Source organism: Chiloscyllium plagiosum, unplaced genomic scaffold, assembly GCF_037043375.1.
Source record: "Chiloscyllium plagiosum isolate Xiang-an unplaced genomic scaffold, Cpla_swu_hap1 HiC_scaffold_6, whole genome shotgun sequence".
NCBI lineage: Eukaryota > Metazoa > Chordata > Chondrichthyes > Orectolobiformes > Hemiscylliidae > Chiloscyllium > Chiloscyllium plagiosum.
The window spans coordinates 118,155,028-118,180,289 of NW_028270144.1; the positions used below are offsets into that span (position 1 = coordinate 118,155,028).

At 42.2% G+C, this 25,262-nt stretch overlaps 1 protein-coding gene across 11 annotated transcripts in view; it reads left to right on the forward strand.

Annotated features, from left to right (window-relative positions):
* LOC122550924 (glycogenin-1-like) overlaps positions 1-24,694 on the forward strand; it is a 110,149-nt gene extending 85,455 nt beyond the window's left edge. For 3 of the 11 annotated variants that reach the window (XM_043692389.2, XM_043692390.2, XM_087988395.1), the window contains exons 9-14: positions 735-803; positions 2,933-2,974; positions 10,697-10,741; positions 16,325-16,417; positions 17,644-17,688; positions 24,317-24,694. In XM_043692389.2, coding sequence (XP_043548324.1) covers positions 735-803; positions 2,933-2,974; positions 10,697-10,741; positions 16,325-16,417; positions 17,644-17,688; positions 24,317-24,490 — 468 coding nt within the window. In that variant the 3' untranslated portion in view covers positions 24,491-24,694. Of the gene's footprint in view, positions 1-734; positions 804-2,932; positions 2,975-10,696; positions 10,742-16,324; positions 16,444-17,643; positions 17,689-24,316 lie in introns of all 11 variants that reach the window. The other 8 variants (XM_043692395.2, XM_043692398.2, XM_043692397.2 and 5 more) reach the window with 6 other exon arrangements.
* Positions 24,695-25,262: the final 568 nt, after the last annotated feature.

Genomic DNA, 25,262 nt, shown 5'->3' on the forward strand with positions numbered 1-25,262 from the left:
CTCAGACAATTCAATATCTTTGATGATACAGAATAACTTCTGTGCAAGAATCTGAAGGTTGACTGTGCAGTAGACAAAATCACAAAGTTTTAAAGAGATGGTGGTATGTGACAAAAGGTTGAATGCTATTGGACTATGTGTGGAAACAATAGATGAATCAGCAAGGGCAGTAAATAGTTAGGCAGTAAATAGTGTCCAAGAGAATTTGAAAATTCTAATTAAACAGTAAAATTGTTACTAAAGTCAGATGGCTGGGAGATGCCCAGAAGGAACATTATTTATTTGCCAGTAAGGCAAGCATTTTATTTGGTTCTGCATTTTTTAAAATGATGTCTTCATGAGGCAAATTGAAAGCATCACCGCTCTCTGTCCATATTAAAAGCATGATGATAGTTCCAGCTTTGATGTGCTCTTGTCCAGGTGAGAGGACGCCTCTCTGACAAAGTCCCAGGTCTTGCATTGTTAACATGTGACTGCACTTCGGTGTAAAGCTGACCCAATCTGATCCCTGGCCAAAAACCTCTGCAGACTGTAGCTTTACTCCACTGCTAAACGTGGGTTCTACAGAAAGTTTGTGTGTAAAATATGATCTTTAATTTGAGTTTATTAATTATTTAAGAGGAAAATAGGATTTTTAAAAAAATCGTGTAATGTTGTAGTAATTATTTGACGTGGTAGAGACTAAGCCAGTGTAAGAGTTGAGGCTTACAGCTCACTTTCCTTATTTTCCACAGCGTGAAGCCAAACATGTAAGATTTGTGAATCTGCCAAATGCCAATGAACTGCATACGTCTGCGAAGATGGTACATTAGAATATCTGTCTGCGACTAGCTGCATTAATCAATGCTCTCAATAATCAGTTGGTTTTTCTAAACAAAAACTGACTTAATTTACAATCAAATTCTTGGCGTATTTTAGCTCGCAATGTCCCACTAAGGGTTCAAGCAATCCTTTTGGATATGATCACTTTTCTGCAAAAAGATTGCTTTGTGAACTTCTTGCGTATCATGCCATTGTATCAGATGAGAGTATGGGAGGTCAGGATAGAAACGATACATGACTTGGCAGGTCCTGCCTTGGCAGTCTTCCAATTCTGATTTCATGAGTGTTCCTGATCCAAATTACTTCACCAATGGTGGCTTAAACTTCCGTGCCTTTCTACCTCTCGTTCCTCATTTTTATTAAGATGTGCTAAATATCCATTTTCTTTCTGTGGAAGGAAGCCATCTTAGGTTTTTTTTAATGCACTAAAGGCACACCACAAATGAAACCAGTTCACCACACAGTGGGCTGGATTGAGTGGAGCCCATCATAGTGGTGACCATGGTGATCAGGCCCACTCAATTCCAGGGGAGGCCCTGCCTTGATCTCCCAGCGGTGGTTAACCCCAACCACCGCTCCCCACACCCCGCACCCAAACACACACAAGCACTCATTAAGTGGGAGAGTGAATCAGGCTGATGTGGGATTTTGGGAAGGCATTAGGATGCGGAATAGTAGCTTCCCTCTAATTTGAAATGTGACAGTTCATGCCTGGGTGGTCAACTATGTTGCCCATCATGGCATGAGGCTCAGGAGCTCCACTCTGGTCTTGGCAGTCTCTGCTGCAGTCACTAGAGAATAAGACAGTTTGCTGAGAAGATGCTTAGGATAATTACAAGAATGATTCTAGTAATTCAGTTATGTGTATAGATTGGAGAAGCTAGCACTATTCTGCTTTGGGGAGCAAAGCTTAAGAGGCATTTTGATCAAGCTGTTCAAAATCTTAAGAAGTCTAGACAGAGTAGACAGGTTTCTATTGGCACTAGTTTTCTGAAAAGAAGACAATTTTCAGAGCTGTGGGAAAAAGACAGGAGTAGGTGGCCCTACCTGACTTAAAGAGAGCCGACAGACATTTGATAGACCAAATGGCCGCTGTAACCGTTTCATGACTGGAGGCGCGATTAATGCTGTTTCTGTATGGCGTTCCTGTGAATTGACTCTGTGTTAAAATTGCACCCAACAGGGATATGCTGTGACAAAAATAAGAAGTGCTGGAGAAAATCAGCAGGTCCAGTGCATCTGTGGAGAGAAAAACAGAGTGAACGTTTGGGAGTTCACTGACCCTTTTTGTGTCCTGAAGAAAGGTGACTGGACTTGAAACGTTCACTTTGTTTCTTTTTCCACAGATGCTGCCAGACCTGCTGAGTTTCTAAGCAATCACAGTTTTTGTTTCCGATCTTCAGTATCTACTGCTCTTAGTTTTATTTAAGCAATTTGTGGTCTATGAAGTAGAGTGCAGATTTCTAATTTTTGCCTTTATTTTTGTTGGTTCTTAATTGCTACCCAACTTTTGTCTTTTGGGTTTATTGCAATCCGATCAAATTCCAGATAAGCTCTTCCTCTCTGCAGACTCACCTTGGTGAGGGGGCAGGGCAAGCTGATGGTCCCACTTGTAACCTAATGGTCAGCTTTTATTACTGTGAAATGAGACACAGTTGCTATAAGCTGGTGATGACTGTACAGAACTTCAGCTTTATTGTTGGACAAATGATCACACACAGAGCATCGGCTCAACTCCCATCAGGGCAGTGTCCAAGAATTTCCGCTCGGGTTAAATTTCGAAAAAGAAAAGATATGGATTTATAAAACTTGCTTTGGTACAAAGGAAGGTGAACCTTCCAGCTAATTATAAGAGCTCAACTGCAGAGTTAGCCTGAACGTTGGGGAGATGTACCCCTAACTGACCATGGGCATGGGCATGGGCCTTTTGGTTTTCAATTCTAAAGGGGATGGTGAAGACAGCAGCAGAAGCGAATCTTTTGTGTTAACAACTAAAGACCCGATCTGTTAAAAAGTGGAAATTTCCTTATTGAATTGCTGTAAGTTGCAAAAGTTGTTTTGAAAACCGTGACATGAATAGATACTTACGTTTGCACTGTCTTTCATTTAGAAGAGAAATGTGCTGTTGCCTGACCCATTGGCAGCTAAAAAAGTAAGCATCTGTCTGGCAGTGAGAAACTGAGGTGCTTTTAATTTCTAGGTGGTGATATCCTGGCAGGGAGCTGAGTCCAGGAAAGGTAGGTTCGAGCTGGCCCACTCTAGACTTGTAGGCCATGCTGAGAGTGTGGAATTGTGCATTTACCCCTTTATCACATGGGCTACAATTGCATATTTCTCTTGTGTTTAAATAAGAAACTCTGAAATTTGGGTAGGTAAAATGTGACTAATTGTCTGTTGACCACACAAAAGTGAGTTGCATGTTCTTTCATGATTTTTCTTGCCCTATTTTGCCATACAGGTATCCCCTGCTTTTCGAAAGTCTGCTTTAGGCCACTTCACTACTACATTAGTAGCTGGTTTCGCTAACCAAAAGAAATCTGAAGGGGATTTTCACTTGTATGAGAAAAGGCGAAATTTTTCCCATATAAAATAATGCTGCTTCATTTTATGCCTTTTTGCCTTACAAAAGGTTTCATAGGAGCACTCTATGTACAGATAGCCAGGATTACCTGTACCTTGTTGCAAATTACTTGAATTTGAAAGGGGAGGGGATCCTCGAACTTTGTGTTGTGTGGGGAGGCTGGAAGAGCAGACACACCCCTCTGACGGATCTTGCTGGCTGGCCCTCCTTGAACTGTTCCCGTTAACTTTCCCAAACCCAGCCAGATTCCTCTGCTTGACTCCATGGGGGACTGTGGCAGCAGGAAATGGAATGGGGAGGAGATGTAATGGAGGAATCCCAGGAGTTCGTGCATGGAGTTTTTCTTTTTGCTTCATATTCAGCCAGGACTTTTATTGGACCAGTTAGTGCTTCAAAACCACGTCCTGGCTTCTATTGGAATACTGGCCCAGCATGGACCTCATCATAGCCCACACAGTATGAGTGATCTAACCCTTTGCACATACACTAGGGCAGTAGCTGTCAGTATCAAAGTGCATCCCATTATCAATCACCCTTTATTGACAAATGAATCGTCTTTGACAATAGCACTGCCTCTCTCTGAGTCAGGTATTCCCGGGGCTCAATATCCCCAAAGTTCATCCTTTTATGTCTACCAGGTCTCCCTGATTGGAGCAATTAATCTGGTCCAGTCAGGGAATTCATTCCATGAGCTCCAGCTGGTTGACCTCGTTATAGTCACTCCACATAGGCCAATCTGTATAAAATGTCACGAGGAAGAAATAAAAGTAATTCAGTCTAGATTCAATATCTCCAACAGCCCCTCCTCGCGGGGCAGGCTGCTATTGACCTGGGGGATGTGGGGCGGAGTGATGAGTAGAAGGGGTTAAAACAGAGGCCAGAGTATTGGCTTCACCCAATCAGACAAGCTTGTACTGCATCAGTATAACTCCGGTACCACCTCTCTTGAGCTACCTTGCTCTAAGAGGGCTTTGGTGGCCATGTACTCTGATCTGTGACTATGCCTGCTGGAGTACTGCAGTGGTTTGCTGTTCCCTTCTGCAGCATGGCTGACTAGGAAACTCTCCCATACCTACTGTCTGCTATCGGGTGTTTTTGGAAAGATTTCCAGGTCCGTTACCATCACGTTGTAGAGTAGGACTTGAATATACAGCCTTTGAGTCAGAGACGGAATGCTACCTACTCTGATACAAGACCTCATCCACTCCCTTCCCATTTGGTCAAATTCTCAGGTGGCCGTAAATCCAATTCTTAAAAAATGCCCATTTTTCTGAAAAGCAAAAATGCATTGCATCGATTTTTTTTGTCAGATCTGTTTCAATTGATACAAAACATCTGCAAATTTTTTTTCCCCTGAATACTTTGTATTTTTCACCCTTTGAACAAAGATTTCTGCATTATTTTTAATCATAGTCACCAGGACATACAATTGAATCTTTCTCATTTAACATGTGATCATTTTGTATGCGTCATCAATCCTTGATAGAAATTCTTGGATTTTAGCTTGAATCCCAGAGGGTGAAATTTCAGTGTGTTAACCCCCATCTCCATCCTATGCCTCAGACAGTCATTTTGTTTTACTTGAAAAAGATGTTTGATTAACCCGCTTTCCCACCACAATATGGTGAGCAAAATAATCAGACGATAACCAGTGTAATATTTTTCTCTGAATGTTCTCTTCCTGGGAGTTTGTTTATATTAACAGTAATATTGAATACATTCTGCTATTTAATGTCCATTAGTGTTTTCTCCCTCAAGTAAAATAGGCTTATGATGCATGATTAAATTGGGAGGTACTGGAAGGAATCATATGTTTCATAATTAAAACGTGAAATTAGTTGGGGTGAAAGAAGCAGGAAATCTCCAATCAAGGCTTTTGAGTGAATTGAGGGTCTGTTTGTATTTGTAGGGAATCCCAAGAATGTGTTAATATTTGAAAAGATCCTGCAGACATTGGCAGAAGACCCCTGGGAATGCCAATATTTTCAGAGGGTTGGTAGGAAGGTGGTAGAATTTGACACATGCACTGTGGTATTGCTGGCCTCTAACACAAGCCTACCAGACACACCAGATAAATGGGTCCTTTGTTGATTAACAACAGGCTCTATATGGAGTCAGAGCAGAGCTTTCCGTACACTGCTATCTGAGAGATCAGCACTGTTGAAACTGCTGTGCCACATGCTGCTTTTCGTCCCTGCCTGAGGTGCTGATGGACTCGAACCATTTACATATTGAGCGATTTAGTCATTAAAACCTTTTAAAGCCTAAGCCTTTTGCTTAGGGGATGGGAGGGTTTGGAGAGCAGGTTTCAAAAAGATGAGGTTTAGAAGAATTGGAAATGTGTATTTCAGCAAAAACAGTCCCATTCCAACCAGTAATTGAAATGAATGTGTAGTGAACAAACTGGCCAGTTCAAAGTGGGAGGGGTACCTGGGTCCGAGCTATAAAATCCCATTTGGCCCATCGAGTCCACACCGACCCTCTGAAGAGCATCCCACTCAGACCTCCCCCATCTCCGTCATTTCCTTTGCATTCCACATAGCTAACCCACGCAGCCTGCACATCCCTGGACACCGTGGGTAACTTGACATGGCCAATTCTGCACATCTTTGGACTGTGGGAGGAACTGGAGCGCCCGGCTGCATCCCACTCAGACATAGAGTGACTGTGAAGACTCCACACAGACAGTCGACTGAGGGTGCAATTCAACCCAGGTCTCTAGGTGGAATTGAACCTCGGTCCCTGGCGCTGTGAGGCAGCAGTGCTAATCACTGAAACACTGTGCCATAGGGATGGGCTTAACTAATGTATCGCCTCTGGTGGTGCATACTCTGAGCCGGCCTCAGCAAAAGTCCAAGGAATGTCAGGGTCAGAAACCAGTTGCCTTTTGGCTTGGGTTTTTTTTTTATCTAAGGAAGGAAATCTGCTGTCCTTACCTGATCAGACCTGTATGTGATGGGGGAATCTTATCGAAGCAGGAAGGTTGTTTCCACTAGCAGGTGAAACTAAGACTAGGGGGTCACCGCCTCGAACAGAAACCACTGTTACGTTGTCCTGCTATTTGAGTGGTGGGTATGGCTTGGGGCACTTGTCTGTATTGTTTGTTCCCATTGCTTAATTCAAAGGATACCTCATATACTTTTATTGCTAGGCAAACTGGATGAATATAAATGTTGGTGATTTTATTTTGATCAATTCGCTTCAATCTCTATTAGTTTGAAAATAGTATTTATCATAATTCTGGCATAAATTTTGGAATTTTCCTGTGTCATTTTCGATGGATTAAGAAGATCTACAGTAAGAGAGAGAGTAAGACCCATTGTTCCCTTGAGCTGCCTTCACTATTCAATACAGTTTCAAAGGACTCCACGTTCCCACCCTCTCCCGACATCTGATGGTAATCTGAAAGATCAAAAAAGTCTGACTATCGCGGTCTCAAATAGACGTGACCCAGCAGCACTCACAACCTTCTAGGATTGACAATACCAAAGATTCATGTGCCTTTTGAGTGAAGATATTTCTCCTCTTGTCCATCCTAAATGATTGATTTGATATCGTGAGACTCACCCATCCAAACCCAGTTCCCAAGTCAAAGCTGTTTAGGTATCCCCTGTCAGCTTCTGGCTATGCATCCTGCCAAGCCCCTGCTCCCAATGAGGGAGACTAGAACTGAGGAACACATTAAACTTCAGAGACTCCTATTTAAGATGGCAGTGTGAAGGAATGCTGTTTCTTAGAGTCATTAGTTTGTGGAATTTGTTTCTCAAGAGGAGCATTGAGGTAGGGTCTTTGAATGTTTTGAAATTGGGGTTAGAGAGATTCTTGAATGACATGGGAGCAAAAGTGTATGAGAGGCTACAATCAGATCAATTAGCAAGACACACTTAAAGGGATAAATGATTTATTCCTAATATGTTCATGTATTTTTCTTATACACTGAGACTGTAACTGGTAGCTCCTCCACAATGCCACTTTCCACCTGTGGAGCAACTTATTAAAACTATCCTGAGGTTAAGTTTTGTTTTTTTCCCTGATTCTTAACCATAGAAGTTAGACTCCACAGAGTGTAGTGGCAGTGTTACAAAGATGAAACTCATCTTAATCTGGGTTTCATCATCTGTAGTATATAACCTTTCTATTATTATGTGCAGTAGCAATAACAATATGGCACAGTACAGACAAATCTGATGTGAATAATTGAGATTTACAGATCGTTTTTCTTTATTTTTAACAGAAAATACCAATACCTGCATCTATTAGATATGGTGTAACCCTTCCAACCAGAAAGTCAGCTAAGAAGACAGTACATGTGAGAATCAGACTGCAACTAACCTCGTAAATCAATCCTCTCAACAACCCACTTAGGTTTCAAAATAGAATTAGCTGACAATCTAATACTTGGCAACATTAGCTATCAACATCACGCACAGCATTTAATGAAACCGTTTAGAAGTAATTGTTTTTTTTAAATGGTCACAGTCTCTTGTATTTAAAATATATAAGGTTGGTTGGTGAAGCCTGTAGGTCATACCGTGCCTGTATGCCAGGTAAGAATGGGAAAGCTTGATGAATGACTACACCTGCAATCGTTCTCCTGCATATCTTTTGTGATTCTGATTCAGTCTGACTGGTCATCAGGATTCAACCAATATCCAAAAAACTACAGCCGTGTAGTTGTGTTAGTGGACTGGCCATAATCTGGATCACAAGCATTTAAAATCCCTCTGTGGCAGTTTGAGAATTTGATTTCTGTTTACAAAAGGAATAACTAATTTTTAATATAAAGGCAGTTATTTTTACTTATTGACTTACATTTTTTGATTGTTATTGCAAAATCTGGCATTGTCAGAAGTCACATGACACTAGATTATAGTCCAGCAGGTGTATTGAGAATCACGAGTTTTTGCAGCACTGCTCTTTCATCAGGTGAAGCCTTCATCTAATGAAGGAGTAGTGCTCTGAAGGCTTGTGATTTACAATAAGCCTGTTGGACTATAACCTGATGTCATGTGACTTGTGATTTTGTCCACCCCAGTCCAACACAGGCACCTCCACATCAACATCTGACATCAGTAAGTAACCATGACTAATACAATTTGCGAATTATTTTTCAGAAATGCTCTAGAAGGCCACACTGTCATTTCTATTCTTTTCCATTTAGGTTGAGTTAAGTCAAGAAAGGATGAACAGCATTTTTTAAATGTTGGGAGCAAAGGTTATCTAAGCATCTGAATGCCAATGCACTGGAAACATGAAGAAAAATAAAATACAAATGAGGTTTAAAAAAAATTGATAAGTCAAAGTCAATACAAATTAATTTTGTTTTTTTGAATCTTTGAATCTTTGACAGTCCTGTATCTTGATCAGTGCAGGTCAAAAACTTTGACAACCTCTCTGTTTTATTCAGCAATACTTGTGACTTGTTTGTGAAAGTACACTGTACAGTCCACCTCAATTGCCTTCTATTTGGTTTAAGAAAGTGTCATTTTTTTTCTTGTGGCGGTCTCTTTTCATTTCAGGGTAACGTTTCTTTTCTGAAGGCTTTTTAGTTTTTTCTGAAAAAAAAAATTGCCTGAACTAGGTGCTTGACTTTTAAATCTCTTCTCAAGTGGTCTAAGCATTAGGCCGGTGTTTAGCTACAATCATTGTTTGTTTGCCTTGTGGTCACAGTGCTTCAGAGCCATTTTCCCTCCCTGCTCGTTATCGTCACTGTTTCGGTCTCCTTCAAGGCATTGAAGTGGTTACCTTACAGGACTCTTAATAATCCAGAGAGTCTCACTCTCTGGCTGTTGATGAATTTGAATCCAGTGGATGAAGAATTGGTAACTGTAAAGGTGGTGTGACGGAACATTGTACAACAACCAAATGACTAATTGGATCACTAATGTCTTCAGGCAAATGGAACCTGCTTCCCGTCTTGGTCTGGTTTATATGTGACTCCAGTCCCACACAGATAGAAAGTTGAGTCGACTACTACATTCTCTCATTAACCCGGGATGGGCAATAGTTGAAGGTCTGGACGGTGACAGCCAAATCCTAATGGATTTCTTTTGAAAAATAGAAATGTTACATTTTGCACAATCTCATCATTTGTTTGTGGAATATGGATGTTAGTGGCAAGGCCAGAAACTATTGCTATTTGATTGAGTTGCTGGCTAGACCATTTCAAAGAGCAGTTAAGAGTCATTCACAGTGCTGTGGGTTGAGCGTCACGTGCAGGCCTGGTCAAGTAAGAACAGCAGATTTCCTTCCTTAAGAGTCATAAGTTCATCCAATGGGTTCTTATGACAATCGTGATAGTGTGTTGCTTTTATTATTATGAAACTGTTGTTGCTGGAATTATGAAATAAAATACTGGAGGAACTCAGCAGGTTTGGCAGCATCAGTGGAGAGAGAAATGGAATCAGTGTTCTGAGTCTGCTATGATTTTTCAGAACTGTACTAAGGAAATGCCATATTGGACGAGAATATCAAGTCTGGTTCTTTCTCTAATGGTAGCTTCAGGGCCACCATTACTGTAACTAGTTTTATATTCCAGATTTATTGATTGAGTTTAAACTCCCATCAGCCACCATAATGATTGGAATCCATGTCTGCAGAGCATAATCTGAGCCTCTGGGTTGCCAGTCTAGTGATATTAGCACTAGAACAATATCTGAATGGCTTAATTTTTTTTCTCTCCAACATCATGAACTTCTTGGTTTTGCTAATATTTCCTCCCCTGATCTCTAGTTAAATACTAGCAGTAGTTTGGTTTGTAGGTAGCAATACCTCTTCATTCTATCCCATGAAGGATGTATTCTTGCATTTGATTTCGTGGCGAATGCCAACAGACTCTTCAGTCTTGGAAAATGGATGCTAACCTCACGTCACATTCATGCAAGGCTTATTGGATGAGGACCAGCAGCTGAGCACGTCGTAACAACGTTTTTGGCCCTTTTCCTTCCTTCCAGTTGCTTCTGTTCAATTCTAGCAGCTGGTCTTGGTGAGCGCAACAATTAGGCCATGCCCAGGCCTCTGCCAACTGGGATTTCATTACAGTTTTGGGTGCTGTGTCTGCAGTGCTAGACTGACAGGAGGTGGAATTTACCTTAGGCAAGGACCATTGTTTTTCAGTTTTGAAGAGAAAATGGAAAGTGATGGAAGCCAATGAATGCAGCACCAGTTAAGATAAATAAGAATATAATTTATTTACTTCATTTACTGCAAGTCATAAATAACCTTTAAAAGGTTAAATTAATTAATTAATTTAAATTAATAAAAAAAAAATCCATTTTTCATTTTCCATTTCAGAAAAGAGAAAAGATAACCGCTGGCCATTCCATGTTAACCAAACATGTAAGTATATATTTGCTGAGGCATATTTTTAAATTCTCAAATAATTTATAAGTGTGTTACATTATCACTTCTGATTCAGTGCTGCTCGTTGTGCACTCTACCTGCAAGTGTGGCAGACTGGGTTTCCTGCTCAGACTGAATGTTCTCCTCCTGAAAGCATCCTCCATCACCTGGTTGTCTTCTCTGGCCAGTGAGGAAGGGGACGACTGCTTTGTTAGCCAATTGCAGTAACCTTGACAATTGGTGAAACAATCAGCGTTCCTTCCTCATATCCCAATATTTTCTTTACAGTAAATGAGAAGGTTGAAAGAAACCTTTCTAAATAGGTTATAAAAATCAATGTTCTTTGACCTGGGTTTCTTGCAGCTGTATCCTGGAGGCTAATCTTCAATTCTAGAAGATTCCATGATATTCCTGGTGATAGTGGTTGGGAGTGCTGAATTGTACTGTTCACCCCTTTAAAGTGGTCCAATGTTTTGTGGATATCTGCAGCATGTATAGTTAGCAATTTGTATGTATAATGAAATTCTACAACTTTAATCATCATCATCTATCGATTGTACAAAAATCAGGATTTATACTGATTAAAGTGTCAATTGTGAATGAAAACCCTTATTGCCCACTTTTATCACAATGTTAGCTTTGAGCTTTCTTTACCCTTGCATTTGACTGGTGGACTAATAGGTTTAATGTTGGCATACATTCCTGATGAAGGGCTTATGCCCGAAACGCCGACTCTCCTGCTCCTCGGATGTTGTCTGATCTGCTGTGTGTTTCCAGCGCAACACTTTTCGACTCTAATCTCCAGCATCTGCAGTCCTCACTTTCTCTCAGTACAACTCTTCGGACAGAGAAACAGAAAGTTCTGGAAATACACTGCAGTTTAGTCAGCGACAATAGCAATTCTGTCTACAAGATGCTAGTTTGCATCTTGCTGACCAATTAGATTAGATTACTTAGTGTGGAAACAGGCCATTCAGCCCAACAAGTCCACACTGACCTTCCGAAGAGCAACCCGCCCAAACCCATTCTGCTACACCTAACACTACGGGCAATTTAGCATGGCCAATTCACCTGAACATCTTTGGACTGTGGGAGGAAACCGGAGCACCCAGAGGAAACCTGCGCAAACACTGGGAGAATGTGCAAACTCCACACAGAGAGTCGCCTGAGGCGGGAATTGAACCCGTGTCTCTGGCGCTGTGAGGCAGCAGTGCTAACCACTGTGCCACCGTGCCACGCATTGATTCTGCAAAGCATTCCCGAATATAACCAACAGCCCCAAGGCTCAGCTATGTATGCTGTGGAAGAAGGCAGTGGGCTGGGAGGGTGCATGTTTCTCTGGCCTTTGTTTATCTGGGCCCTTTATTTGGCCAGCTGATCCCCTCCCTCATTCCCATGCTTTACTTATGATCATCCTTCAGCTGTCCCAGCCCTCAGCAGCCGTATCCCATTTGCCAGTGTCAATTTCCCCCATCCTCCAATCTAACTTGCAGGTTCCTTCGGGAGATACAGATATTCGAGAGGTCATGACCTGATGTCCTATTCATTGAACAGAAGATCCAAAAGGCCTTTACTCAGCATCTGTGCAACAAAAAGTTCATGTCTGTGGGTTTGAGAGCCTCTGTCAGACGTCATCTTGTCCAACCACTGTATGATCAACAGATTATTTTTCCATTACTGTACATCTTCCACCATTTTCTATATTTTGCAATTTAGATTGTCTCACGTGTGCTTTTGTTTCAATCATGCCCCACTAGGAATCTCTGTTCACTCTCCCTGATCTCCCTTAACACAGGATTCTTGCATCTATTGTAATAATATTTGCCTCAGCAGCCAACAAGGCTGAGGTAGTGTTTATGCTTTAGTCCAACCTCCTCCCACCCCTCCTTTATCTCAGCCCCATCAAGATACTCCATTCTGTTCCTGTCTGCGTTTATCAAGCTCACCCAAATGTAGTTATCCTGACTGCTTGTGCAAGTGAGTTCTCATATGTCTCATTGTGGAATGACTGAGAGAGATACCCATTCGAGCTGAGTTATTTGTGTTGGTAGATTCTGACTCAAAGTTTGAGTCTATTTCACAACGAAATGTGTGAGACTGCACAATTGATTGCAGAACGCAAGTTAAGTTGCTTACTTTACAGTGAGTAAATTGGAGCTGGTAGAGTTAGCTTTGTATGAACATATATCAATAAACTCTCATACACTGGTACAAAAAATATTGATTATCATCACCATGGGATTTGAATTTCCACAACCGTGTGGAAGCAATGCTGAAATTAAAGAGTGTGCTAAGACATGGCGGTATCCAAACACGAAACCTTTTCCAAGTCTTGAACTTCTTTGAGACAAACCTCCAAGTCTGTGCCCTTTCACTGACTCAAAATGTTAATGCATTTGAAGAATGCTGTCTTCGAAGACCTCTATAACCCAATCACAAAGCAAAGTTTATTCAAAAATAAGTTTCTTTTTCAGCCATCTTAAACTTTATAAAATTAAATGTTTGTGATTTAGTCGAACCAAATGGCACTTTTGGTTATGTTGTGTTTAATAATATGTTAATTATATGAAAATACACAGTAAAATTGTTTAAATAAGTAGAGCAGTTATAAGTAGGCTTTTTGTTTTCACTCATGGGTCATGGGCAATGCTGGCTGGGTCAGCATTTATTGCCCATTCCTAGTTGCACTTGAGTTAGTGGTGGTGAGTTGCTTTCTTGAACCATTGCTGTCCATGTGCTGGAGGTAGACCCATAATGCTGTTAGGGAGGAAGTTTCAGGATTTTGATTCTGCAAAACTGAAGGAATACAATATATTTAGAAGTCAGGATGGTTAGTGACTTGGAAGTGAATTGCAGGAAGTGGTGTTCCCATGTATCTGCTGCCCATGACCACCTAGATGGAGATGGTCATGGTTTCATGAGTTTCTCCAAAAACTGTCCCCATGACCAAACTTTAAATTTGTAAGCTTTCTTTTAGAATCTTCTTTCATTACAGTGTCCATTTTTAAGAAGCTTTCATTTGTTTAGTTTAGTTCTGTTTGATTGGCTTAATTAAGATAATATAAAGGTGACAATGGTTCCAACAGGAGCTGGCGTGCATAATTACCCTACAAAATTTTCTTTGAGATTTTGGTCCAGGGTTCCAGTGCTCTTAAGGAGGCTGTTTAATTTGCTCCACCTTTGGTTTAATTTGTGTGCCTTATTTTAAATGATTTCTTGAAATAACAAGAAGAGAGACTGTGCCATGACTTGTGGGCACTGCAGGAGCTGTAGTGCATCAACTCCCTCTAAAATCACTTTTTCATTTGAACTTGGTAAGTTTCTTGTGGGATTCTGTCTTTTGTTACAGTGCCTTTATTGGTGCTATCACTTTTTTAAAGTTGGATCAATTTGGTTTAACAGGCTAAGTTAGATACATCAAAAGAATCCAAAGGGCTCCTTGGGGCAGTTGTCAGGTAGTGAGGACACGTGTAATTCTGCATTCTGTAAATAAAGTAACAATCAAGAACAAGATCTGTCAAGATTAGATTACTTAAAGTGTGGAAACAAGCCCTTCGGCCCAACAAGTCCACACCGACCCGCCGAAGCGTATACCACCCAGACCCATACTCCTACATTTACCCCTTCACCAAACACTATGGACAATTTAGCATGGTCAATTCACCTAACCTGCACATTTTTGGATTGTGGGAGGAAACCGGAGCACCCGGAGGAAACCCACGCAGACACGGGGAAAATGTGAAAACTCCACACAGAGAGTCGCCTGAGGCGGGAATTGAACCCGGGTCTCTGGCGCTGTGAGGCAGCAGTGCTAACCACTGTGCCACCGTGCCGCCCACTTCTTGGACAAGATCTGTCAAATAGAGTAAATGTCCATTTTGGCAGAAAGAATAAAAAAAAGTAGCATATTATCTGAATGATGAGATATTGTTGTGGAGAGATCTGTGAGTCCAAGTGCATGGATCACAGAAGGTTAGTATGCAGGTATAGCAAATAATCAGGATAGCTAATAGAATGTATTGGTTTGTTGCGAAGGGAACTGAATGCAAGATTAAGGAGGCTATGCTCCAGCATTGGTGAGACTGCATCCAGAGTGTTGTGTACAGTACTGGCCACGGTACTCTGAGAAAGATGACAATGTGTTGGAAGCAGTTTAGAGAAGATCTACTAGACTGTTACCTGGAAAGAGCAGGCTGTATTCTGAAGAAAGGCTTAGGCAGATAGGCTAGGCCCGTATCCTCTATAATTTAGAAGAGTCAGATGTGACAAACATACAAGATCTTGAGGGGACTTGACCAGGTGGGTGTTGAAAGGATGTTTCCTTCTGTGGGATAATCTAGAATTAGGCGTCAGGGTTTACAAATAAGTGGCTGTCCTTTTAAAACCGAGATGCAGAAGCAATTTTTTTTTCTCTCTGAGGGTTGAGAGTCTTTGGAATTCCATTCTGAAAAGGCAGAATCTTTATTTTTAACACAGAAGTAGAAAGATCTTTAATTATCAAGGAGTAGATCCTTAATTACCAAGGGGATGAAGGATTATCGGGACTATTCAAAAAGGTACAGTTGAAGTTAAGATCCAACCAGCCAAGGTCATGTTGAATGGTGGAGAAGGCTCAAATGGCCTACTGTTGTTCGTTGTTTGTCTGCCATTGAGTGTAAAGCTTTATACTTCACCTGGTTTAGGACACAATTATCATGGAAAATGTCAAAACTAGCATTTTTATAACTTTTTAATTGCTTTTTAACTGCTTGACTTGGCACAGAACTGCCAGCTTTCATACTGAGCAAAGAGGCACAATGTTAATTTGGTCACTAAGTGGCTAACTGATAAACTGTCCTTAAGCTAAGGCATTATTTTAATCATAGAGTCATGCAGCATAAAAACAGGCCCTCAGCTCACCATTCATAGAATACCTACAGTATGGATGCAGGCCATTCGGCCCTTCTAGTCCATAATGACCACCCAATGCTCTCTATCCCTGTAATTCCCATGGCTAATCCACCTAACTTCCATATCTTTACACTATGGGAGGAAACTGGAGCACGTGGAGGGAACTCACACAGACACAGGGAGAACATGCAAATTTCACACAGTCACCTGAAGGTGGAACCTGGGTCCTTGGAACTAAGGCAGCAGTGCTAATCACTGAGCCACTGTGACACTCCGTACACTGTGTCAATGCTGACTAAAAAGTATAAAACTACATTAATCCTACTTACCTGAACTTGTTCCATCGCCGATTGTGTCCTGGTATTTTAAGTGCTCATCCAGATATTTCTTAAATGTTATGAGAGTACTTGCCTCCACCACCCTCTCAGGCTGCAGCTTCCATAACTCTACCTCTCTCTAGGTGAAAATGTTTGTCCTCTGATCTCCTTTAGTTTCTAACATTAAATGTGCATTGCACAGAAACCTTAGTAGCAATGTTGCAAGAATCTATAATCTGAATTGATTTTTGGTTGTTTTTTTTAGAAAGAAAAATATGACATTTATATATTGTAGCAATTAAATGGCATGGTAGAGATTAAGCCCGGTGTGATAAAATGACATTTACAAATCATTCTCCTTTATTTTCAACAGCACTATTTTGCATATATACCTAATGACAATGTAAAAGAACCGAATGTGCCGTTACTTGCTGAACCCCTTACGACGTCTTTGGAGATGGTACATGTGAATATCAGACTGCAACTAGCCGCGTAAATCAATCCTCTCAATTACCCAGCCTCTTTTACAAAATAAGCTAACCTGCTCTCTAATGCTTGGGCATGTTAATCAACAATGTTGCACTAAGAGTTTAATACAAACTTTTTAGGTGTAATTGCCTTAAAAATCCCTCTAATCAAAGATTGTGAACTGATGCTGTGTAAAGCAGACTGTGTTACCATATCAGTTGAGTATTGGGCGTCATGACAAGAGTACTGCTTGACTTACTCAATTGTGTCTCCCTGATCTTCCCTCTTAACCATCTATATCACAATCTAATTCTAATGCTGTGTGCATTTGTCGCTTGGGGAGCACAGCTAACTCGGTGGTAACTGTCCCAGTGTTGTGTTGTAGTTGATACAGAACGTAGCATGGTAGCTGCTGTCTATTGAGGCAGAATTGTTACTGAAGCTATGTTGACCAGTGCATGCCAACTTCAGATCCGTCCTCTTTATTTTACCTTGCTCACTTTTTAAAATCCCTTGCCATGTCATTCTTTCAGATGCATTTGACCTTGACCAAAAACAAAACTATGCTATGCTTTGTCCCTATCTTTCACAAGGTCCCTCAATCACCTCTCCTCCACATCTCCAGCAAAATATTTACTACTTGCTGAGTTGAATTGGAGTAAAATGCATTCGATAAACTGATCAACAACCATCTTATTAAATGGCGGAGCAGGTTTGAGGGGCTGAATAGCGTACTCTTGCTCTTTTGCTGCATAGGCCTTCTGTCCTGGAGTAGTTCACTGACTCTGTGGGTGCCAAGGCCAGATTGCCAATAGCAACAAGTAATTAAATCAATCAGTGACCCAAACACAAGACTATTCTCTCGAATAACTCGAAAATAAATGAACAGAGAGGCCAAATGTCAACATTATAGCTCAAGTTTAAAGTCACAGAACCTAATATGGTGAAAATTGGAATTTGAATTCGAACAGAATAGCAATTTATTGTCATGTATATTTTTACAAAAATGTAAGTTTTAGATGTTGCCATACCACAGCGCCTATATTAATGACTGAAGTCATAAATAAGAAGAAAAAAGTAAAAGTTCATCTCAGTTCAATTCATGACTGCTTGGTTCAGGGTACTTTGGAAAACTGGGCCAAAACTACCAATTAATCAATTCTGTAAATCATAGGTTATTTTGAAAATGTGGATACTGATTTGTTTATTCAATCTTTCACTTAGGAAACTGAAATTATACCTCCTGTCACACCTGAGCCAAGTAAACCAGTAAGTGTATTTTTCACAATGTAGAATTGAGGCTTTTTAAAAAATAAATCTTCCATTGCTTCTACATATCTTCACTATTCTCGAAGGAAGGGCTCAGTAAGGTAGGAGGGAAGGATTCACAGGCTGATTAGCAGACTGGCATTGATGGATCAATGTTCACCTTCTGTGCCATAATGACTGTATGGAATAAGGCTGACTGGGGTATCAGTTGCAAATGCAAAGAGAATGTACGGTCTCCAGTCATTGATATTTTGAGATGTGCACACCCACCGAGTCATAGAGGTTTGCAGCATGGATAGAGGCCTTCAGGTCCAAAGTGCCTACACCAATCGTCAAGCACCGAGGGACATCAATCTCCATTTACAGCTCTTGACTATTCATTGTTTTTGCTATTTATGATGTTTCATCTAAGTAGTTTTAAATGTTGTGATGGTTCCCAACTCCATCACACCTTTCAGGCAGTGCGATTGAGACACTCACCATACTGGGTGAATAAACTTTTATCTTAAATCCTCACTTAAACCTCCTGTGCATTGCAGTTATTGAACCCCCTATCAAGGGTAAATGTTTCTTCCTTTCTACCCTATCTGTGGCCCTCAGAACTTCTGCACACCTCAATCACTTCCCCGCTGAACCATTTCCTGCTCAAAGGAAAATAGCCCCAGTCTCTCCTCATAGGTGAATCACCGCAGCCCAGGCAACATCCTGGTGAGCATCCTCTCCAGCATTTTCACATCCTTCCTGTACTGTGGTAACCAGAACAGCACACAGCACCACAGCTGGGGTCCACCAGACACTGTTATTCAGCAGAGTGTCAAACTAGAATTCAGAATTGAAGTCCTAGTCTCTCTTTGCCCAGGGTCTGTGGAGTGGGGTTCACACCCACTTGCTGCACCTTCTGGCCATGAGACTACCACTGAGAGAGAAACCCTCTTTTTGTGGGTTTGGTGGATCAGAAACAATAGCATGTTTTGGATCATTGTGACCAGAGACTTGTGTAACAGTGAGACTGTGCCCATGAGGAATGTCTTCCCACCTGTGGGGTAGAGTAGCAGTTGCAATGGTGGTGGCCAGGCATCCGGGAATCAGTAGAGACTTGCTAGGACCCACGGTGATGCCAACGCGCATGTAATCTCAGTTGAGGAGGAGGGTTCGTTGTTGAGTGTTTGTGAGGTGGGAGGAGGGCAAGACTCATTTGGGACCAGGATGGGGAAAGCTGTAGAGGTGCTGGGGTTTGCCCTGAGAAAAGCAAATGTTCACCTTTTTACAATGTGGTTTATATGACACAAAGGTGGTGACCCTACCTCAGAGCTGCAAGGCCTGAGTTCAAACCTCACCTGCTCCAGAGGTGTGTCATTATGTATCTGAACACGTTCATGCAAAGTATCTACAATCTGCAATGCTATCTGGATGAGCAACACCTCATCTGATATTTGGAGACATTACAGCCTTTAGGACTCAACTTCAACTTTAACCATTTTAGAGCATGACAATTTCCTTCCATGACTATTACCCACCCCCACAACCCAGTTCCTGTCCTGTCATGGGTTGCTTTCAGCATGGCCAATCCATTTTCAACTCCTCATAGTCCCCATTATCACCTATCTAGCTTCTTCACTTCCCTGGCTTACTATCAACAATCCTGAAATCGCTTGCACTCTCATGCTGTCTTGCTTGTGTTCTCTCTTTCGGTTCCTTCTCTGCTGAGCCACTCACTCCTTTTCCATTCTGGCATCTATCATCAACATAAATACAACCTTCCCTAACTGCAATCAGTTCTGAAGAAAGGTCACTGGACTCGAAATGTTAACACAGTTTGGAATCATAACTGGTGTTGCTAATAATCATCAAGCTATCTGACTTAACAAGTAACTAACTCTCCGCAGCGTGCATCACATGGGCTAACATATAGAAAATGACAAACTGCAACACAGTGTGGGGACAGGGACATACCTAAAACACTCAAACAACTGTGTAGTGAGAGGTGAGGAGCCAAGGGATTACTACTGAAACAATGGCATTGTTCTCATGACCACTGAGCCAAAATCTGAAGCAGAATAAATTTGAACCATTTCCGTAGATGGGCACCCATGTACCACATCATTTGTCATTTTGCCCACCTCTTACTTTGAAGCCAACTTTTTTATGTGAATCTCGATTTGGCCCCTCAAGAGAATGAGCAAGTTAATGTCAGCTGTGGTTCTGGACCTGTTGGCATGAAAAGTTAATCAAAAGCTGGGGAATGCAGTGAGCCCGCCAGCATCAGGAGAACAGAAATTAAAGTGCAGATCTTTGTTCCACAATCTTTTCTTCCATCATTTATCCCTCTCTCCTGACAGTCTTTGTGCTTGCATTATCTTTGCTGCTGTAGCCAAATACCATTGCCATTTTTCTTGGCACTAACGGTCCAGGCTTTGACCAAATCCCTGCCCCCTCCACCTACCCAACTGCTATCTTGCCCAGCCCTGGCACAACCCATGTTAAAGAAACGACAGAAGCACACTTCAAAGGGGTATTATCAAATGATATTTTACCGTGAGCTACACAAGATACCAGGATGTCTGGCAAAGATTTGGTTGCAAAGGTGGGTTTCAAAGTACCATCGTAAAGGAATGTGGAGAAATAGACAAGTCTCAAGGTTTTTGGGGTGCAGGGAGATAGAAGTGTAGTCACCATTGGCATAGTGAGAAATGGGGATGTGCAATAGGGCAGAATTGGAGGAATAGAGAGAGCTCTGAGAAATCAGCACTTATCCCAGTTATATAATGGAGCATACAGCATGGGGACAGACGTTTCGATCCAAATCGTCTGCACCAACTAGTACCATTTGCCTGCATTTAGCCCATATTCTTCTGAACCTTTCCCATCAATGTATTTGTCCAAATGCTGTAATTGTAGCCACCTCCACCTCATCCTCTGGCAGTTTGTTCCATATGCCATGGAAAAAGTTGACCCTCATGTCTCTTTTAAATCTTCCTTTAAACCCTCTAGTTTTGGACTCCCCCATCCCAGGGAAAAGACCTTGGCTATTCAATCCTATTCATGCCCCTCATGATTTGATTAACCCCTCAGCCTCCTATGCTCCAGAAAAAAAAATCCCAGCCTACTTAACCTATCCCAATAACTGAAACCCTCCAGTCCCAGCAGCACATTTGGAAATTGTTTCTGCAGTTTTTCCAGTATAATAACATTCTTCCTATAGCAGGGCGACCGGAATTGAATGCGATACTCTAAAAGTAGCTTCAGCAATGTCTTGTACAGCGGCAATGTGACATCCCAACTTCTATACTCTATGATCAGACCAATGAACTCATGTGTGCCAAGCACCTCCTTCACTGCCCTGCCTACCTGTGCCCCCATTTCAAGCAACTATGCCATTTTTCTTGGCACCAGTGGTCCAGGCTTTGACCAAATCCCTGACCCCTCCACCCATCCAACTGCTATCTTGCCCAGCCCTGGCACAACCCATGTTAAAGAAACCACAGAAGCACACTTCAAAGGGGTATTATCAAATGATATTTTACCGTGAGCTACACAAGATACCAAGATGTCTGGCAAAGATTTCTTCACTCTTAGATATCTCTGATTGGCAACACTCCCAGGGCCTACCATTAAGTGTATAATTCCTGCCCTGAGTTGCCTTACCAAAATGCAATACTTTACATTTAACGAAATTAAACTTTATGTTGCACTCCTTGGCCCATTTGACTACCTGATCAAGATCTTGTTGCGCTCTTTGAGAACCACCTTTACTGTGATTCTGGTTATGAATGTTTAAAGGATTTCAGGTTAAACAACCACCAGTCGTGTCTCTCTGATGGGAGAGCAGCCATGTGCTCCTCTGGGACCATGGCAACATTACCTTTTATCTTTGGTGAGCCAGACCAGTATTTACAATCATCGTTGATGATTGTCTCCATAACCATGGAGACATGGATAGGGTGAATGCACTCAGTATTTTTCCCAGGGTTGGAAAATCAAGGACTAGAGGGCATTAGTTTAAGATTAGAGGGGAAAGAATGAAAGGGAACCTGAGGGGCAACTTTTTATACACAGAGGGTGGTACGCATATGGAATGAGCTGCCAGCGGAAGTGGTTGAGGTGGGTACATTAACAACATTGAAAAGACATTTAGACAAATACATGGCGAGGAAAAGATCAGAATGATATGGGCCAAGTGCCGGGAAATGGGGTTAGTGTGGATGGACATTTTGGTCGGCATGGACTAGTTTGGACTAAAGGGCCTGTCTCCATGCTGTAGGACTCTATGGGTACAGTTAATAAGTTTGCAGATGACACCAAAGTTGGAGGTGTAGTGAACAGCGAAGAAGGTTACCTCGGATTACAACAGGATCTTGACCAGATGGGCCAATGGGCTGAGAAGTGGCAGATGGAGTTTAATTCAGATAAATGAGAGGTGCTGCATTTTGGGAAAGCAAATCTTAGCAAGACTTATACACTTGATGGTAAGGTCCTAGGGAGTGTTGCTGAACAAAGAGACCTTGGAGTGCAGGTTCATAGCTCCTTGAAAGTAGAGTCACAGGTAGATAGGATAGTGAAGAAGACATTTGGTATGCTTTCCCTTATTGGTCAGAGTATTGAGTATAGGAGTTGGGAGGTCATGTTGCAGCTATACAGGACATTGGTTAGACCACTGTTGGAATATTGCGTGCAATTCTGGTCTCCTTCCTATCGGAAAGATGTTGTGAAACTTGAAAGGGTTCAGAAAAGATTTACAAAGATGTTGCCAGGGTTGGAGGATCTGAGGCACAGGGAGAGGTTGAACAGGCTGGGGCTGTTTTCCCTGGAGCGTCGGAGGCTGAAGGGGTGACCTTCTAGAGGTTTACAAAATTCTGAGGGTCATGGATAGGGTAAATAGGCAAAGTCTTTTCCCTGGGGTCGGGGAGTCCAGAACTTGAGGGCATAGGTTTAGGGTGAGAGGGGAAAGATATAAGAGACCCAAGGGGCAACTTTTTCACATAGAGGGTGGTACGTGTATGGAATGAACTGCCCGAGGAAGTGGTGGAGGCTGGCACAATTGCAACATTTAAGAGGTGTTTGGATGGGTATATGAATAGGAAGGGTTTGGAGGGATATGGGCCGTGCGCTGGCAGGTGGGACTAGATTGGATTGGGATATCTGGTCTGCATGGACGGGTTGGACTGAAGCGTCTGTTTCCATGCTGTACATCTCTATAATAATTGACTTTCAATCCCAGATTTTATTAATTGAATTTAAATTCCCCCAGATTTGTCCATTTACCTGGGTGTCTGGATTACTAATTTTGCCACTATGCCACCAAGCCCCTTGGTTTGAAATTGGGCATTCTTCCGTTTGTACTGGTGTGTACAAAAAGCAAAGGTTCGGCAACATATTCCTTTTTTTCAGTAACTCGAACACTCCAGAGCTTCATTCCAATCTAGGCTAACATGTTAGAGTGGGAGTGATGTACTGGTGCATATTTTCAGAAGTGCCATCTGTTGGATGAAGTCCTACCCACTTATTTAGAAAGACATAACAATCCCAAGACACGGTTTTGTGAATAGTTTGGGAGTTTTGTTATCCCTGGCCAATATTTAGCTGTTGATTGATATCATGAATAATTGGTTGCCTGGAATAGTTTGGCCTGGTGTCCCTGACCAATATTTAACTACTGATTGATATCATAAATAACTGGTTGCCGTGGTCCTTGGAATAGATTTCTGTGTGCAACGTGGCATCTGTCTTTACCCACAGTGCGACGCAGATTGCACTTGAGGAGTCATTATTCAAACACCATGAAGATACCAAATGGCATTCCGTAAATGCAGGTTCTTAATTTCGGGTGCCCTTAGAGATATCAATGGGAAGTCTTGAGTTAATACTATGTTTCTTTTCTACTGTGTTGCAATGCATTGGCTGCACACTGCAGCATAAATTAGCCTGGTCTTAAAACCAATGCATTACTGTGATATGTGTCAGCAGAAAAAGTATTATTTTCCGTTCTCACTCTCTCCCTTGCATGCTCTCCCGCACACTCTGTCTCGCACACACACCTATTATCTGTCTCTCTTTCTGCCCCCCCCCCCCCCAGTTTTTCTCTCTTTCCCAGCTTCCTTCTCTCTTTCCAGTTTCTCTCTCTGTCTCTTGCCCCTCCCCCAGCTTCTCTTTCTCTCTGTCTGTCCCCAACCTCTCCAGCTTCTCTCTCTCTTCCCCAGTGTCAATGTCTTCCCATCAGGTTCTCTCTCCCTCTCTCTCTCTTTCTCTTTTCTGCCCTCCCCAGTTTCTCGTCCCCACCTCCACACTCTCTCTCGTCCCCAGCTTCTCTGTCTCCCTCCCTGCCCACCCCACACCAGCTTCTCTGTCTCTTGCATCCTCCCAGCTTCTCTGTCTCCCTTCCCCCCCCACACACACCAGCTTCTCTCTCTCTCTTCCCCCCCCCCCCACCCCAGTTTCTCCTTGTCCCCACCTCCACTCTCTCTCTCTCATCCCCAGCTTCTCTCTCTCTCTGTCTCCCCCAGGCTTCTCTTTCCTTCTCCCTCTCTCTTGGCTATTTTTATTTCTTCTCCTCTCTCCCTAGCTGTCTGTCTTTATTTGACAATTGTTTTTGTCAGTTTGGTGGAATCCTGACTCGGTTTGTATGTTGCAGCCCCCCCACCAGGAAGATGTAGCAGCCTCTCTCGCAGACCTGTCCTTGGAGGGGGAGCCAACCCAGTCCGTGCAAACGGAGGAAAGACGGAGGTGGGAAGAAGGCAATGTGGATTATCTGGGAAGGGATGCTTTTGTAAACATTCAGAGAAAGTTGGACCGATTCCTGAAGTAGTGCGTTGGCTGTTGATCATGCGCTGTTGGGCTGAAACACTTTTGCTTTATGTATGAAATAAGGATGGCAGCTCAATCCTGAAGCAAAGAAACAAATTGACTGTCCATTTAAAATTGCATTGTATATAGATTTTGGGTTTTGGATGAACGTGTATTTTTTTTACATTGTTTCGTGCTATTAAAAAGCATTTACTGATTAGTTAAATGGGTTGCATTTAAACTGTATAGTGAGTTTTGTTTTAAACCTTGTTTTACATCATTAAGTGCTCATCAAATTGGGGCGGCACAGTGGCTCAGTGGTTAGCACTGCAGCCTCACAGCACCAGGAACTCGAGTTCGATTCCAGCCTCGGCTCACTGTCTGTGTGGAATTTGCACATTCTCGCCATGTCTGCGTGGGTTTCCTCCCGGTACTCTGGTTTCCTCCCACAGTCCAAAGCTGTGCAGGTTAGGTGGATTGGCCATGCTAAAGATTGCCCAGAGTGTTCGGTGCATTAATCAAGGGAAATGTGGAGAAATAAGGGAATGGGTCTGGGTGGGTTACTCTCCGGAGTATCGGTGTGGACTCGTTGGGCTGAAGGGCCTGTTTCCACGCTATAGGGATTCTAAGATATTTTCCTGACAGTGTTCACTATTGTTATCCTGACAGCAATTTCAGAGGAAATTAGGAACAGGAGAAAGCCAATCAGCCCCTTGAGCCTATTCCACCATTCAATAAGATCTGGGCTGACTTGTGACCTAACTCTATATACCTACCGTTGGCCAGTATCCCTT